General features: G+C 33.4%; 1 protein-coding gene across 1 annotated transcript in view; it reads left to right on the plus strand.

Moving 5' to 3' along the window:
• IMMP2L (inner mitochondrial membrane peptidase subunit 2) overlaps positions 1 to 14,481 on the plus strand; it is a 954,974-nt gene that overhangs the window by 723,996 nt on the left and 216,497 nt on the right. Inside the window, exon 6 of the mRNA XM_052638691.1 lies at positions 1,300 to 1,402. Coding sequence (XP_052494651.1) covers positions 1,300 to 1,402 — 103 coding nt within the window. The remainder of the gene's footprint in view (positions 1 to 1,299; positions 1,403 to 14,481) is intronic.

Here is a 14,481-nt window from a genome sequence, read left to right on the forward strand (position 1 = left end):
GCAAATGTCAGAAATGAAATAGATCTGTATTTTGTTGGGGCTTATTGGGTTTTATAAAAAAAATACAGGATATTATGAATTAAGTAGCAAACAATTTTCTTGTACTAATGTATCTTGTTTAAGCACAAAATGCTACCTACAAAAATATGAAAACAAAATACTGTGGGTAGGATTACAGGGTCCTCAGTTCAGTTCAATCGCTCAGTCGTGTCCAACTCTTTGCGACCCCATGAATCACAGCATGCCAGGCTTCCCTGTCCATCACCAACTCCCGGAGTTCACTCAGATTCATGTCCATCGAGTCAGTGATGCCATCCAGCCATCTCATCCTCTGTCGTCCCCTTCTCCTCCTGCCCCCAGTCCCTCCCAGCATCAGAGTCTTTTCCAATGAGTCAACTCTTCGCATGAGGTCGCCAAAGTACTGGAGTTTCAGCTTTAGCATCATTCCTTCCAAAGAAATCCCAGGGCTGATCTCCTTCAGAATAGACTGGTTGGATCTCCTTGCAGTCCAAGGGACTCTCCAGAGTCTTCTCCAACACCACAGTTCAAAAGCATCAATTCTTCGGTGCTCAGCCTTCTTCACAGTCCAACTCTCACATCCATACATGACCACAGGAAAAACCATAGCCTTGACTAGATGGACCTTAGTCGGCAAAGTCATGTCTCTGCTTTTTAATATACAATCTAGGTTGGTCATAACTTTTTTTCCAAGGAGTATGCGTCTTTTAATTTCATGGTTGCAGTCACCATCTGCAGTGATTTTGGAGCCCCCCAAAATAAAGTCTGACACTGTTTCCTCTGTTTCCCCATCTATTTCCCATGAAGTGATGGGACCGGATGCCGTGACCTTCGTTTTCTGAATGTTGAGCTTTAAGCCAACTTTTTCACTCTCCTCTTTCACTTTCATCAAGAGGCTTTTTAGTTCCTCTTCACTTTCTGCCATAAGGGTGGTGTCATCTGCATATCTGAGGTTATTGATATTTCTCCTGGCAATCTTGATTCCAGCTTGTGTTTCTTCCAGCCTAGCGTTTCTCATGATGTACTCTGCACAGAAGTTAAATAAGCAGGGTGACAATATACAGCCTTGACGTACTCCTTTTCCTATTTGGAACCAGTCTGTCCTAACCACATGTTATTTAAAAATAAAATACTACAGTAGCCTTACACTTAACCTATAATAATCTGTTGCATTTTTATAATAGCAGTTTTGTCCTTTCTGAGTTTGTATGCTTCCATATTTGAGCTCTTTCCTTTCTGATCTTTTCTCAATAGTTATTATTATTTTGTTTTAATTTCTAGAACTATAGGACACAAAAACCGCTATGTCAGAGTCCCCCGTGGTCACATCTGGGTTGAAGGTGATCATCATGGACATAGTTTTGACAGTAATTCATTTGGGCCGGTAAGTCATCTTATTATTGATATTATTGGATTTAAAATATAGAAACAGAAGTACATCACAGACATTACTCAGATAACCCAGTCAAGACTTGGCCACAAATGTTACAGTGGGACACTTTACGTTTGAAAATTTCCTTTTAAATATCCCATGAATAATGTAAGCTGTCAGTGGGTGTGTAGGTGTGTGTGTGAGTGAGACATACATATTAGACAACTCAGTCAAGTGATGCTTTCAGCCTGCTATGGTCTCAATAGGAATGGTTGTTTTTTTCTCCCATAAATGTTTTGTACCTTATGTTTTCAATTAGTGTTTAACAGAAATAATGTCTTAAAAGACCTATGGACATCAATTTTCTAAGTCAGTAGTTTAAAAGGCATTTATAATGGAAATTATATTGGTTAAGTAACATTTTTCAGCTTTTAATTTATAACAGAAATGCTCGTGTTCCTTATACCATGTTTATATTCCATAAAATATGTGACTAAATTCATATTTTACATTTTTTTCAGTTTTGAATGCATACAGAAGTGCTCTATTTATGAACCCCTGCAATAACTCATTATAAAAAGAATATTTTAGTTAATGGAAACTGCATTATTTCTCTTTTATGAATAAGATTAAATCTGTTAAATGTATCATGTTGGCCAAGTCCACATTAAAATGTCAACTTTACTTTGGGTTTTAATTGAGAGAGTAAGTGTCTCTGAAATGAAGTGTTAAAAATGTTGGTGTTCTATTATCTAGTCACCTATCTCTCTTTAAAATCCTAGATCTTCAACCCATTAGATTTTCCTATATCTAGACATGTCCATACTTGTATGTATATAAAAGATAATATTGAGCTCCATTAGTTACATAGGTTTGCAAAAGTATTATTCACATCCTTTTGTCTGAAACTAAATGGTTGGTGGTCTATATAAAACATTTTTCTTCACCTGTTGTGAGGAACCACTATTACCATCACTGCAGGAGAAGTCACTTTACTCACCTTTGACTAAAAGTACAAGAGGCTTGGGATTGGATAAGTGTTTATGTGTGAAGTGGAAAGGGAACTTTAGAAGACAACATCTACTTCTTTTTCTAGCTGCAATGATAATAATAAAAACACCTAAGGTCTTTCTTGCTTTTGCATAGTAATTATTAAAAAAATAAAATTTAACTATTATAAGGTGTATCAGAGATGAAGTGAACAGATTGAAATTGTTGTAGAGGATCCCTTGAAGAGTGTAGTAAAAGTGACTGTCATGAAGAAACTTAGTAGCAATTTGAAAGTGAAAATAAATTACCTAAAAGCAGTTTTATTTCTTTTGTATCAATAAAATTAAATCTATTAAGTGTATCATGCTGGCCAAATCCACATTAAAATGTAAGTTTCAGTTTGGGTTTTAATTGTGAGGATGACTCTGAAATGAAGTGTTAAAAATGTTGTTCTGTTATCTGTTGCACAAGTGGGATAAATAATTACTAATTTATTAAGTACTAAAGCTTGAAATTGAGTTGCTTTTTCTTTATTTCTAAGTGAAGCCAATGCAATCTTATCTATATAATTAGTATTATTGTCAGTTACTTGTATTCCAGAAACTTTCTTATTTGGGAGAGAAAAATAATAGAGTTGATAGCCAGAATACTGGGAATTGCAATTCCAGCCTTCAAGATCATATCTATTGTGTAGTTCTTTCTGGGTTCTCTTTCCTGCTGTGTACTTCATAGTAGTACTGTGAACCACTGAACTTTAAGTAGACCTATGTAAGTTGAAAATATATCAGCAATGAAAATATCTTCTGTCACTTATATGCTTAAAAAAAGAGAGAAAGAAAAAGAGAGAGACATGTATGAAGGGCAGTCTCATCGGGTTTGTTACAATAAGAAACTACAATATGCAAAACATTGACAAATATATTCTGTGTAGGACCTTAATGCCATTGATTTACATAGTTTTTAAAGTAGATATACCTGAATTTACAACTTGAACCAGTAATATGAGTCAGAGACATAGAACCACTTTGAAATTTAGTGATTTTCTTCTTTTTATAATGGATATAAATATATAGATGCAGAATGGCTTTGGGTTCACAAGTTGGAATAAACTATAAATTTCCATTCACTTAATTTGTATTGTTTTTATTTGTCAAAATTAGATGAAGAACTTGTACTAGAATGAAAGAAAGCGTTTGTCACATCAAATACTAACCTATTTGTATTTATGACTTTTAGTACATATATTTTTACCCTTACAGTAGATTTCATATTTACATTCCAATAGCATTCACTAGGAATAGTGATTAGTAATGATGCTCCTAAATGAGTTTAAAAGAATAGAGGGGGAAAAAAGTGAATTAAAGGCCTACCATTTTTTATTTAAAGCTAAACTCTGATGTTTGAGTAAAGAGATTTCGTATTATATTTTTGACCAATTAATGGTTATCTGAATATTTTAATTATTTTAATATTTTTATACTTCTAAAAAATAACAACTAAAGTTTTACAATTCTAAAAAAGCAAAATAATCTTGAATCTTAAAATGCGTATGGACTTGAAAGCTGTTATATTTTTCCAGTAATTCTCAGTTGAAATTTTTGACTTATCCATCAGTAATACTGGAGAGTGTGGAAGGTCAGAAAGTTTCAGGCTTTCTGGATTGTTGATTTATTTCTCCCCCTTGGAAGACGGAATGCACTTTTCCTGGAAGAAAGCTCCCTATCTAAAGTTAGCCAGAATTGTCTCTAGGATGCTTATCCTGACTTTGTAGAAATTGACTGAAGCATTTACCCTTCGTTTCCCTCCCAAATAACTTCAGAATTGTAGCCAACTATTTTTAACATGCTTTAACTTTTTGAATTGTAATTATACTTTATCATAGAATCTCTTCAATTTATTTTAATTTATTGCCTACGGGTAATCACATTTGAGATGACTTTTTCCATGTTCAAGTAAATTTTTAGTTGTAATCTAGAAAAGAAGAAGAAAAGAATGTCTTACTCTATTTTTTCCCTCATTTGTTCTAAAATTTCCTATTTAATTTTTAATATTTGAATTTTCTTTTCTGATTTGGTTTATTGCCACTGTATGTAGGCTCAAGAGGAAATTAAATAGTTTTATGGATGAAAGATGAGTAATGGGTTATAAATTTAAAGATAGCAAAGTTGTTATAGTAATAGAATGCATTACAACAGAATGAGATCCAAAATCTGCACTTTTAACTTGTAGAGGGTGATGTTATGGAGAGAATCCAGTAGACTGCTTTACAAACATAGATATAGTAAAATGGAAAATCAGATAACTTTAGTTTGGGACCTCATCAATCACATAACTTATCTGGTCTACATTTCCTCATGTATAAAAGGAAGAATTTCCTCTCCTCTGAATTCATCTTTCAGTTCAGTTCAGTCGCTCAATCATGTCCTACTCTTTGCGACCCTATGAATCGCAGCACACCAGGCCTTCCTGTCCATCACCAACTCCCAGAGTTTACCCAAACTCTTGTCCATTGAGTTGGTGATGCCATCCAACCATCCCATCCCCTGTCGTCCCCTTGTTCTCCTGCCCTCAATCTTTCCCAGCATCAGGGTCTTTTCAAATGAGTCAGCTCTTCACATCAGGTGGCCAAAGTATTGGAGTTTCAGCTTAAGCATCAGTCCTTCCAATGAACACCCAGGACTGATCTCCTTTAGGATGGACTGGCTAGATCTCCTTGCAGTCCAAGGGACTCTCAAGAGTCTTCTCCAACACCACAGTTCAAAAGCATCAATTCTTCAGCGCTCAGCTTTCTTCAAAGTCCAACTCTCACATCCATACATCTTAAACAGATATTTAATGTAACGAGCATCAGTTCAGTTGCTCAGTTGTGTCCGACTCTTTGTGATCCCATGGACCACAGCACATATAATTTACTTAATGCACTTCTATTTCAGATTGCTGAGGATGTTCACTAGAAACAATGATGTATTTTTGAATATATATATATATATAATTTTTAAAGAACATCTTCAGCAACCTAAAATAGGAATACAATTTAAGTATGTTTTATCGATAGGATGAAATATTATGCAGTCATTAAAAATCTGTATTTGTGAAGAATTTAATGACAGCACATTCATGATATTGTTTTAAGTGAGTACATGAAACGGAAAAATGGATTGCAATGTTATGTTAATTGAGCCAGGAGTTATGATTATGGTCAGTTCTTTTTTATACCTTTGCACTTCACTATATTGTAAAAGGTCTACAGCAAGTTTTTATCTTTATAATCAGAAGAAAACTAAATATTCAAAAAAATAAGATAATGGTGATTAAAGTAATGACTTCTAAGTTTCATTCTAAATTCTCTAAAAATGGTTTATAGTGCCATGGCCAAAGGGAAAAATATTGATATCACAGATGTGATTGGGTAGAAAATGTTTCAATTGTGAATGTCTCTATGGAAGATCTCTGTACATAGAAAGGTCCAATCTTCTCATAATATGGATTCACTAATGTATGACTTTAGCTCAGATTTCCAGTGTGAAAAATATACTTCATTAGTATACTTTAAGGTTTTAATTATTGTCTGAAAATGTTTTTCAGTACATATTACTGCTTGATTTCACTGGAGTATGCATTAAAGATAGCTAATGATTGCTTAGAAAATTCAGAAAGCACTTCTCTTAATAATTTTTTGCTCTGTGAAAGACATTATAGCCTTTCCCTTTACCATCCCTACTTCTGTGTAGATGGAATTAATGTAATTTCTACTGAGGTATGTTCTTTGCCACCACCCAAAAGTAACTGATTACAGTAGATATTGTTGAATTTTCTGCTTGCTTTAGAAGGAAAGCACATAAAAGTCACGCTTTTTTTTTTTGTATGTGTGTGCACATAGCTATGAATTTTCAAATAGTGATTTTTTAACTATTTCAGATTAGCAGACTGTTCGTCAATTAAAAAGACAGGTAGCAGTTCTTTTTTTTTGACTTATTATAAATATTCATTTTATTACTTATATTTGAAATGGTTTCATAGATACCCATTCTTTTTGGTGAAAACATAGATTAACCCTTTCTATGGCCTCCATTTAGCTTGTACATTCCCTATCTTTGAATTTGTTTCAGTTAGTTTAATTTAGTTTTAAGTCATGAGGCACTGAAATTCATTCATTACTTGCTGTATAACGATTTGTTGTCAGAATGTATGTCATAATTGAAATTCTTGGGTTATAGTATCTAAAATAAATAATGTTTTTAATTTCATTCACCAAAGGATATTAAGAAGAAAAAAAAACATTTCAGGTGGCATGACCTTTCTAATCGATATAAAAGTGTTTTGACTTTTAGATTTGTGGTCATAGTTCACCTTGTGAACAATTTCTATGTAGGAACCATGAAGCAGAACTGAACAATTTGGTGCAGAAACTATGTATGATATACTGCCTCTATCTGAGAGAGGAGACCAGGGAATTATACTAAATATGAATTCTTTTTAGTTCCAAGTCATTTGGAAAAGAGCTAACCCAATCACTTATTTCATAGATGCCTAATTAAATCAAATACTAGCCCCCTAAAATGTTTTCTGGAAGGAAATATGTCGAACAGATAATAGTTTTTAAATAACTGAGTATTAGCAATATTCTTTCTTAATTAAATGATTGATGATATAAAAATGATAATCTATAAGACAGCATTGAAGTGAAGATGAAAATTCCATTAAACTCCTTTGAATTTAGCAAAATTCAAAACATTTTTTACTTTTTACAAAAGTACCAAAAAAGTAAAGGAGAGGAAAATAAAGTGTATGTTTTCCTATCATGTAAGTCTTTCATTCTGTCTTCAAGACAAATTTTTGAACATCTCTAAGTTATCCACATTGATTTTAGCCTGGATTGTACTGGCTGGGATGCATCAGGAGAGATGGGGATTGTCCTGACTACAAAGAGAGTACTAGAGTAGGTAATATGTGGGAAGTGAACATTAAAAGAGGTTTATTAGTCATTCCTGTTTTGAATTTTCTCCCTATGTTATGGATTTTTGGTGAAAAAAAAAAAAGAAGAAGAAATACAGTATGTGATTAGGGCAACAAAATAAGGTTCTTGGAGATACAATGAGGCTAAAAGGAAGAGTAAGGGAAGGAGTGTTAACATTATATAGACCAACTGACAAAGGGAAGCTTTGGAATGGAGTCTGGGGACATGTTTGAAAGATTCAGAGTGTAAGGACAGAGATTCAAGTTGTGGATAATAGGAGTGCACTGAACCTGGGAGTCTCCCCAGTGCTTTCACCACTATCATCAAGAGATGCCTTGATGCCTAGAAAGGGCATAAGTGTGTCAATAGATAAAACGACTGAGGTATAAGCCCAGCCTGGAAGGAAGCAGACAAATAATAGGGCAGAAAACAATACAGCATCCAAGTAGAGGTGTGAGACAGATCATCTTAGAGGAGTAGATATTTGTGTCCTGAAAACCCATAAGAAAACCTACAAAGTCTTCTGAGAGGGTTTGGTAAAACAGAGTGTTCTGAATCCATGAAAATAATAATTAGTATATATAATAATAATAATTATTACATAATCTCACACTGCAAAAAACCTCTGGATACTGCATGTTTTGTGAATGAAGTGGTTTATGCTTGGAGTGGTTAATATGTTTCAGCTGCATTGAAAACTTTGTTTGAACAGTACAGAATATTCTTGTGGACTTATGAGAATGAATTGACATTTCATTTTATGTATTGTTGAAGTGTAGCATTTTCCTTGTGTAAATTCTCTTCTGCAGATAGAATAACTTTTATTTAAAATCAGCCATCTTCAAATAAAGAAAAAGGTCATTAGACCATGTTGACAGAATTCAAGTAAAGTGTTCTGTTCACACTTTCTTTGAAATGTGTTGCTTAGACTTTAATTGGTTGTATTTTCCAGTTTCCTTGTAGTACATGCTATTGTTCATTACAATTTTTGTTAGGAACTAAAACAATCTCTCTTTGTAGAAGAATATTTGTGATAGAAGTCCCTTGGTTCCTAAAATCATAAAAGCTTACTTTGGTGTTTTCCTTCAATTGTTTTTCACAATTTCTTTTAAACAGTGCCAGAACCTAGCAACCTCACATATTTTACTTAGGAATAATTCTTACTTGGGTGGTATAGACAAAAGCATGTATTTCATAAAAAGGCCAAAGCCAATGAGAAGAAATACCATAATAATGAAAATATCTGTATATCCAAAGTGCTAAATCTCAGAAAAGAATCAATTCTCTGGAGCAATATTCAAAACAGAGAAATGTTCATACAGCAAAAAGAAACAAACAAAAAACCCCACAAAAATCCCTTAGGATCAGCATCACTGTTAGTTGGATTTAGTTATAATACAATTAGAACATCTATATAAATTACATCTATATATGTATATATATATGATTGTTTTAAAGAGCATGGAAACATAATACCAACTAGAGCTAGTGGTAAAGTACATCTTCCTCCCCATGAGAACAGAGACAAACTGAGCTTCCATTTCTACCAAATCAAATTTTGTTTGTTTTAATTATTCTGCTACATAGAAATCTTTTTCCACATGATTTCATTTTCAGAATTGTCATTAAACTTCATTGCTATGGCAGATACTGTCCCTTAGGGCCATTTAGTTAGAATTAAACATGTCCATTACACTAGAAATGTTATATTTACTGACAGTAGGTCAGGAGACGAAAATTAGTGAAATATATGCAGTATTATTAATTTAGCAGTTTTACAAATTCTCAAAAATTTTAAGTGGGATTGAAATCCTTATCTTATTATTTATAAGACATAATCAGTGTCTATATTACACATCTACATAGAAAAATAAAATGAAAAATATAAGGAGCTCAAAAGAGAACAAAAATCTACTGACTAGCCTAAACAATATAAGGAGAAAAAAAATCAGCTCTTGAATACTTTGCAGTTTAAGGTTTGAGACTGAATTTCCTCATTTCAATAGATATTTACTTATATGGACTATTTCCTGTCTACCAATATGCAAATGCAAAACAATGTAAATGACTCTGTCTTTCTACTGAGCTTCTGAGAGATGACTTTCTTTAGAAATTTTTAATTTTCCTAAAGCTTTTCTTCAGTCAGTTCAGCTCAGTCGCTCAGTCGTGTCCAACTCTTTGTGACCCCATGAACCGCAGCACGCCAGGCCTCCCTGTCCATCACCAACTCCCAAAGTCCACCCAAACCCATGTCCACTTAGTCCTAAAAAATGGCTTTGCTTTGTGTCAACATCTTATTGGGCTATTTCCTGAAAAATTTGCAAGAGAATTAAAAGATCAGTTTGATTGTCAAAGACTTAAGACAATTCTTTTCTGTGTAATGGAGCCATATATGGAGTCTGTAATGAAGTAAAATAACCATAGTTTTAGATATTATCCACTGGAAGACCCATGTGGGTTTGTGTTATGCTAACATTTGTCTAACTTGATGAATCAAACAAGTGAAAATGGAATTCTTTATTACAGTGTCAGAGTCAGAATCATGAGGTGTGTTCTACTGATGGGGCATCACAGGCCCCATCACTTTTTCACGAAATAACATTGATTCCTATAATACGGTTCCTAGGTATTTCTGCTCCAACTCATCCTCCTGTCAGCAAGAGTTTTTCTTAAAAAAACTCTGATCACATCATTTCACTTCTTGAAATAATATCATCAGCTGACAGCACCTATCATGCTTAATGAAGAAATGTTAGAAGCTTTCCCTCTTAAATCAGAAATAAGACAAGACGGTTAGCTTACCACCTCTGTTCAACACTGTGCTAAAGGTCATTGCCAGTGCAGATTAAGGCAAGCAAAAATAGAAAATGTGGCAATTGGAAAGGAAAATTCCAAAGTTTTTTTGTTCTCAAGTGTATTATTGTCTAGTTAGAAAACCTAAGAGGAATCTGCAGAATTATTCAGACAAGTACACAAGTTTATTTGTGTAAGAGCTATCATATATGGTGACAAACAGGTCTAGACTTCATCAACAAATAGAAAACACCTTTAAAGAACTTGTCATTTGAAATAGCAATAAAAAATGCAGGATAGTGGTTAGCTTTGGAAGGCATGGAGTGAACATAGGTGGAGATGGATGAACAGGGACACCAAATTACCAGTACTATCTTAAACCTTAAATAGGCTGGTAATGATGTAGCTGTTCATAATATTATGTGTTATACTTTGTATGTCTGAAATTGAATATTTTTAGTAACTACATAAATATTAAAAGTTGGTTTCAGTGGCCACACAAAACTCATGGCAGATCTTTCTAATATGTTTGGGTAATGGGGTATGGAGGTCCACGTACCACACATCTAAATATTTTATAGCTATAAATCAAATTGATCTTTTCTCTTAACTTGACAATTATACCTGCATATGGCTAAAACCAGCAAACATATGAAAGATGATGGAATTTAATTATTATAAGTCTACATATTCTACTGAAAGGCCTGGGATGTTTGAAAAAGTAATGTAAAGCATATAATTCATAAATTATTATATGTTTATTCATAAAATTTTTCTGACCTTCAGTTTAGCAAAATCATGATATTGTTATAATATTTTCACATAATTTGCATTTTACTTAAACAATAATTATATAAAGGATTAAAATATTTAATTGCATTAGAGTATAGAAAATTTGAATATATATTTATCAAAATGTAAATTGAAAATGGAAAAGTAATTTTTTCAAATTTTTCTAAAAGTTTTTTGTAAAACATCAAAAAACTGGGAGTGGTGATAGACAGGGAAGCCTGGTGTGCTGCAGTCCATGGGGTTGCAAAGAGCTGGAAACAACTGAGTGACTGAACTGATCTGAAAATATCAAAAATCCCTCTTAAAAGTCAAAAGGCAAAGTGACTACTAATGAACATAAAAGTAATGTAAAAATTATTGAATTTTTAGGTATTCAAAGAATTTAATCTTTTTAAATATTTTTGTAAAAGTATATCTATTTACAGTTTGAGGGTTTGAGTTCGATATATTTGTCCATGAAAAGAGTCTATATTACCCTTTATGCATATCATATCCTGAACTACATATATGAAAATTTAAGAAGCACTTAAGCATTTAAATTTTTTGCTCAGGAGGGTAATGAGTAAGAAGAGCAATGACGGCAAGACTGACCTGGGAAAATAATGAGAGATTAGATTGCAAATAGACCACAGCTAGAGAATGCAATTTGGAGAAGGCAATGGCACCCTACTCCAGTGCTCTTGCCCGGAAAATCCCGTGGATGAAGGAGCCTGGTTGGCTGCAGTCCATGGGGTCGCTAAGAGTCAGACACGACTGAGTGACTTCACATTCACTTTTACTTTTCACTTTCACGCATTGGAGAAGAAAACGGCAACCCACTCCAGTGTTCTTGCCTGGAGAATCTCAGGAACGAGGGAGCCTGGTGGGCTGCCGTCTATGGGGTCGCGCAGAGTCGGACATGACTGAAGCAACTCAGCAGCAGCAGAGAATGCAATTACTCAATGATATTATTGGTTGAAGTAGGAGATGATAAAGTGGCAATAATAAAAATATGAAGTGGGTTGATTTGAGTCCTTAGGAAACAAGAATTGATTAGATTTTTGTTAGATTCCTTTGACTAGAATTAACTCACCATATCTGTCAGGGAAGTTCCCAGCTCAAATACTCAGTTACCTTCATGCTCACCTATGATGGATCAAATCTTAAAATTGAACATGCTGAGCTTTAATCATAATGATAGTTTTGTGATGATCTTTATGTGGAAGAACAAAAGATGGAAGTGACAAGGTAATGTCTCCAAGCTTCTTTGGTTAGCAAAATGTATGTAGAGATATTATGGCAGTCTTGGCTACCTGGTGAGAATTGTGCTCATACTGATTAGACTTGCTATTCTAACCTTAGGAAAGATAACTGAGTTTTGCTTATGACTCATTAGCACAAGTATTCCATCAAAATTCTGTTGTCAGGACTTTCTGGGTGGTCTAGTGGTTAAGACTCCAGGCTTTTACTCTAGAGATGCAATTTCCACCCCTGGTCAGGGAAGTAAGATCCTACATGCCATTCAGAATGCTCCCTCCTCTCCCCCACGAAAAACCATTTCTCTTCTTTTATGTTTAGCATCCATGTCAGCTGATCAACTACTCATCCATTTCACAGGCCTTCTCTGCTCTTTTTCTAAAGTTCTCACCTATTTCAAAAGGTGAGAAGGTGAATCCAAGAATGCAGAGGCTAATGAGAAGAAAACATATTATGTACAATAAACATTTTGATTGCTGGCCGACAGAAAAGCAGGTTTAAAATTTTCTTTTCACTGTTGTTATTTAATATTATTATTTGAAGTGTAGATATGTAGGATATACTTCATTTCAGTAGTTTTAGGAAGCAAGAAAAATAATTAGTTTTGATGAAGGAATGATGTAGAGTATTTGCACTAATTTTCCACTTACATTAACTGATCATCCCTTTAAATAAAATTTTAGTATTAATATAATGGTATTCTGTTCAGTGGAAGGAAAGGGGAAATTATATGGCTTCATCAATTTGTAGATTTTGGGACCTTGCTTTTTTCTAAATCACTAAACCTGGTTTTCATAAAGATAATAATTATTAACTAGAATTTACTTTAGACTAACATCTACATTAGGCTAAAGTTTTATGTAGACCCCCAGTGATTTTATTTATAGTTGAAGAGCTTTAACTGAACATTTTCAAAGCTACTTAAATCTCCCTTGTTGTGAAATGTATTTGCCTATTCCCTACAGAGGCTTTAAACTCTATCTGCCTAGTATTTACTGAGAAGCTGCAGTCAAATGAAAGATTCTTGTCAAATGAGCCATGATTATATTTAGGTTGTTCATATAAATTAAGTTTCACTTCAAAATAAAACCTAATAAGATTATAAATTATGTAATTTCTCCAAGTCATTATGGAATTATACAATCTCTGGTCTAGGAAAAGTTCTAACCTTAAAATATTTGGTCCAGAGGCTTTTAAAACAAAATTACTTAATTTTATGTGTCTTTTGACATTAAAATAAAAAGCAAAAAGCAAAAAAAAAAAAAAGTATTTGCTCAGTCTTTCAAACAAATAAAATTTATGCACTGCATAGGGAATGGTAATACCATTCAAGGAATGAATTATTCTTTAAATCTAAAGACATGATTTCAATGGACTGCTGTCTTCATATTCCATGCATTACCCTGAAATGACTGAAAACTAATGGTACAAAATAGGCAAGGCCATTAAAAAAGTCATTCATCAAAGTGCATGGTATTTAAGTTACCTTTTTGCCCAGATGGACATTGCTAGTTACCTGTTATATCTTTTCAAGTAATAGTTACTGTTGAGTCACAAAAGTATACTTTATAAAAATTTTAAATAAATTTTCAAGAGTAAGTTTTCATTTGATTTTATTTCATTCACCTAATACTTTGTATTTTAATTTGGGAGGGGAAAAAATATCCTACTATGCTTTAGCTGAAGTATTTTTCTCTTTAGATGAAACTACCATTTGATTTCAGAGAGGTCTCTCTGCAGCCTTTATGTATTTCACGTAACATATTGTTTCCATGTGAATTTTTATTCTGTGCTTCTTCACCCTATCACTACCCCTAACTGTCTCAGCCATTCTTTGGGAGTTCATTATCTATAGCACCTTTTTGTTTATTTGTTTTAGCAAAGGAGAATTGCTATTTGGTTTTAAGGAAGAATATGAATAAGATATCCTTTTTGAAAAGGATTTAAATAGGATATACCTATATATGAGGATATTACCCTAAATTGAGATATGATTATCCTTTAGGTTCAGGAAGAGTGCCTTCTTTATGCCGTTATTTTCTATATTTTCTGTTTTTAATTCCTCAAAATCTTCAATATGGCTATAGGGACTGTCACCATGATCTTTTGCAGAGTATATCTGTTTGAATGCGCTTTCCTATAACTTCAATCTAGTTTAAAAATAAACCAATCAAAAACATCATGAATCATGCCAAACAGAATCATTTACAGATGCATCGGATATATGCTCTATATTCTTCTTGCTTGATTGAAAATAAACTGGCTTAGAGTAAACTATAATGTCTTCAAAGCTCATTATACATTCTATGTTCTTAGCCCCTAT

Source organism: Budorcas taxicolor, chromosome 4 (assembly GCF_023091745.1).
Source record: "Budorcas taxicolor isolate Tak-1 chromosome 4, Takin1.1, whole genome shotgun sequence".
NCBI lineage: Eukaryota > Metazoa > Chordata > Mammalia > Artiodactyla > Bovidae > Budorcas > Budorcas taxicolor.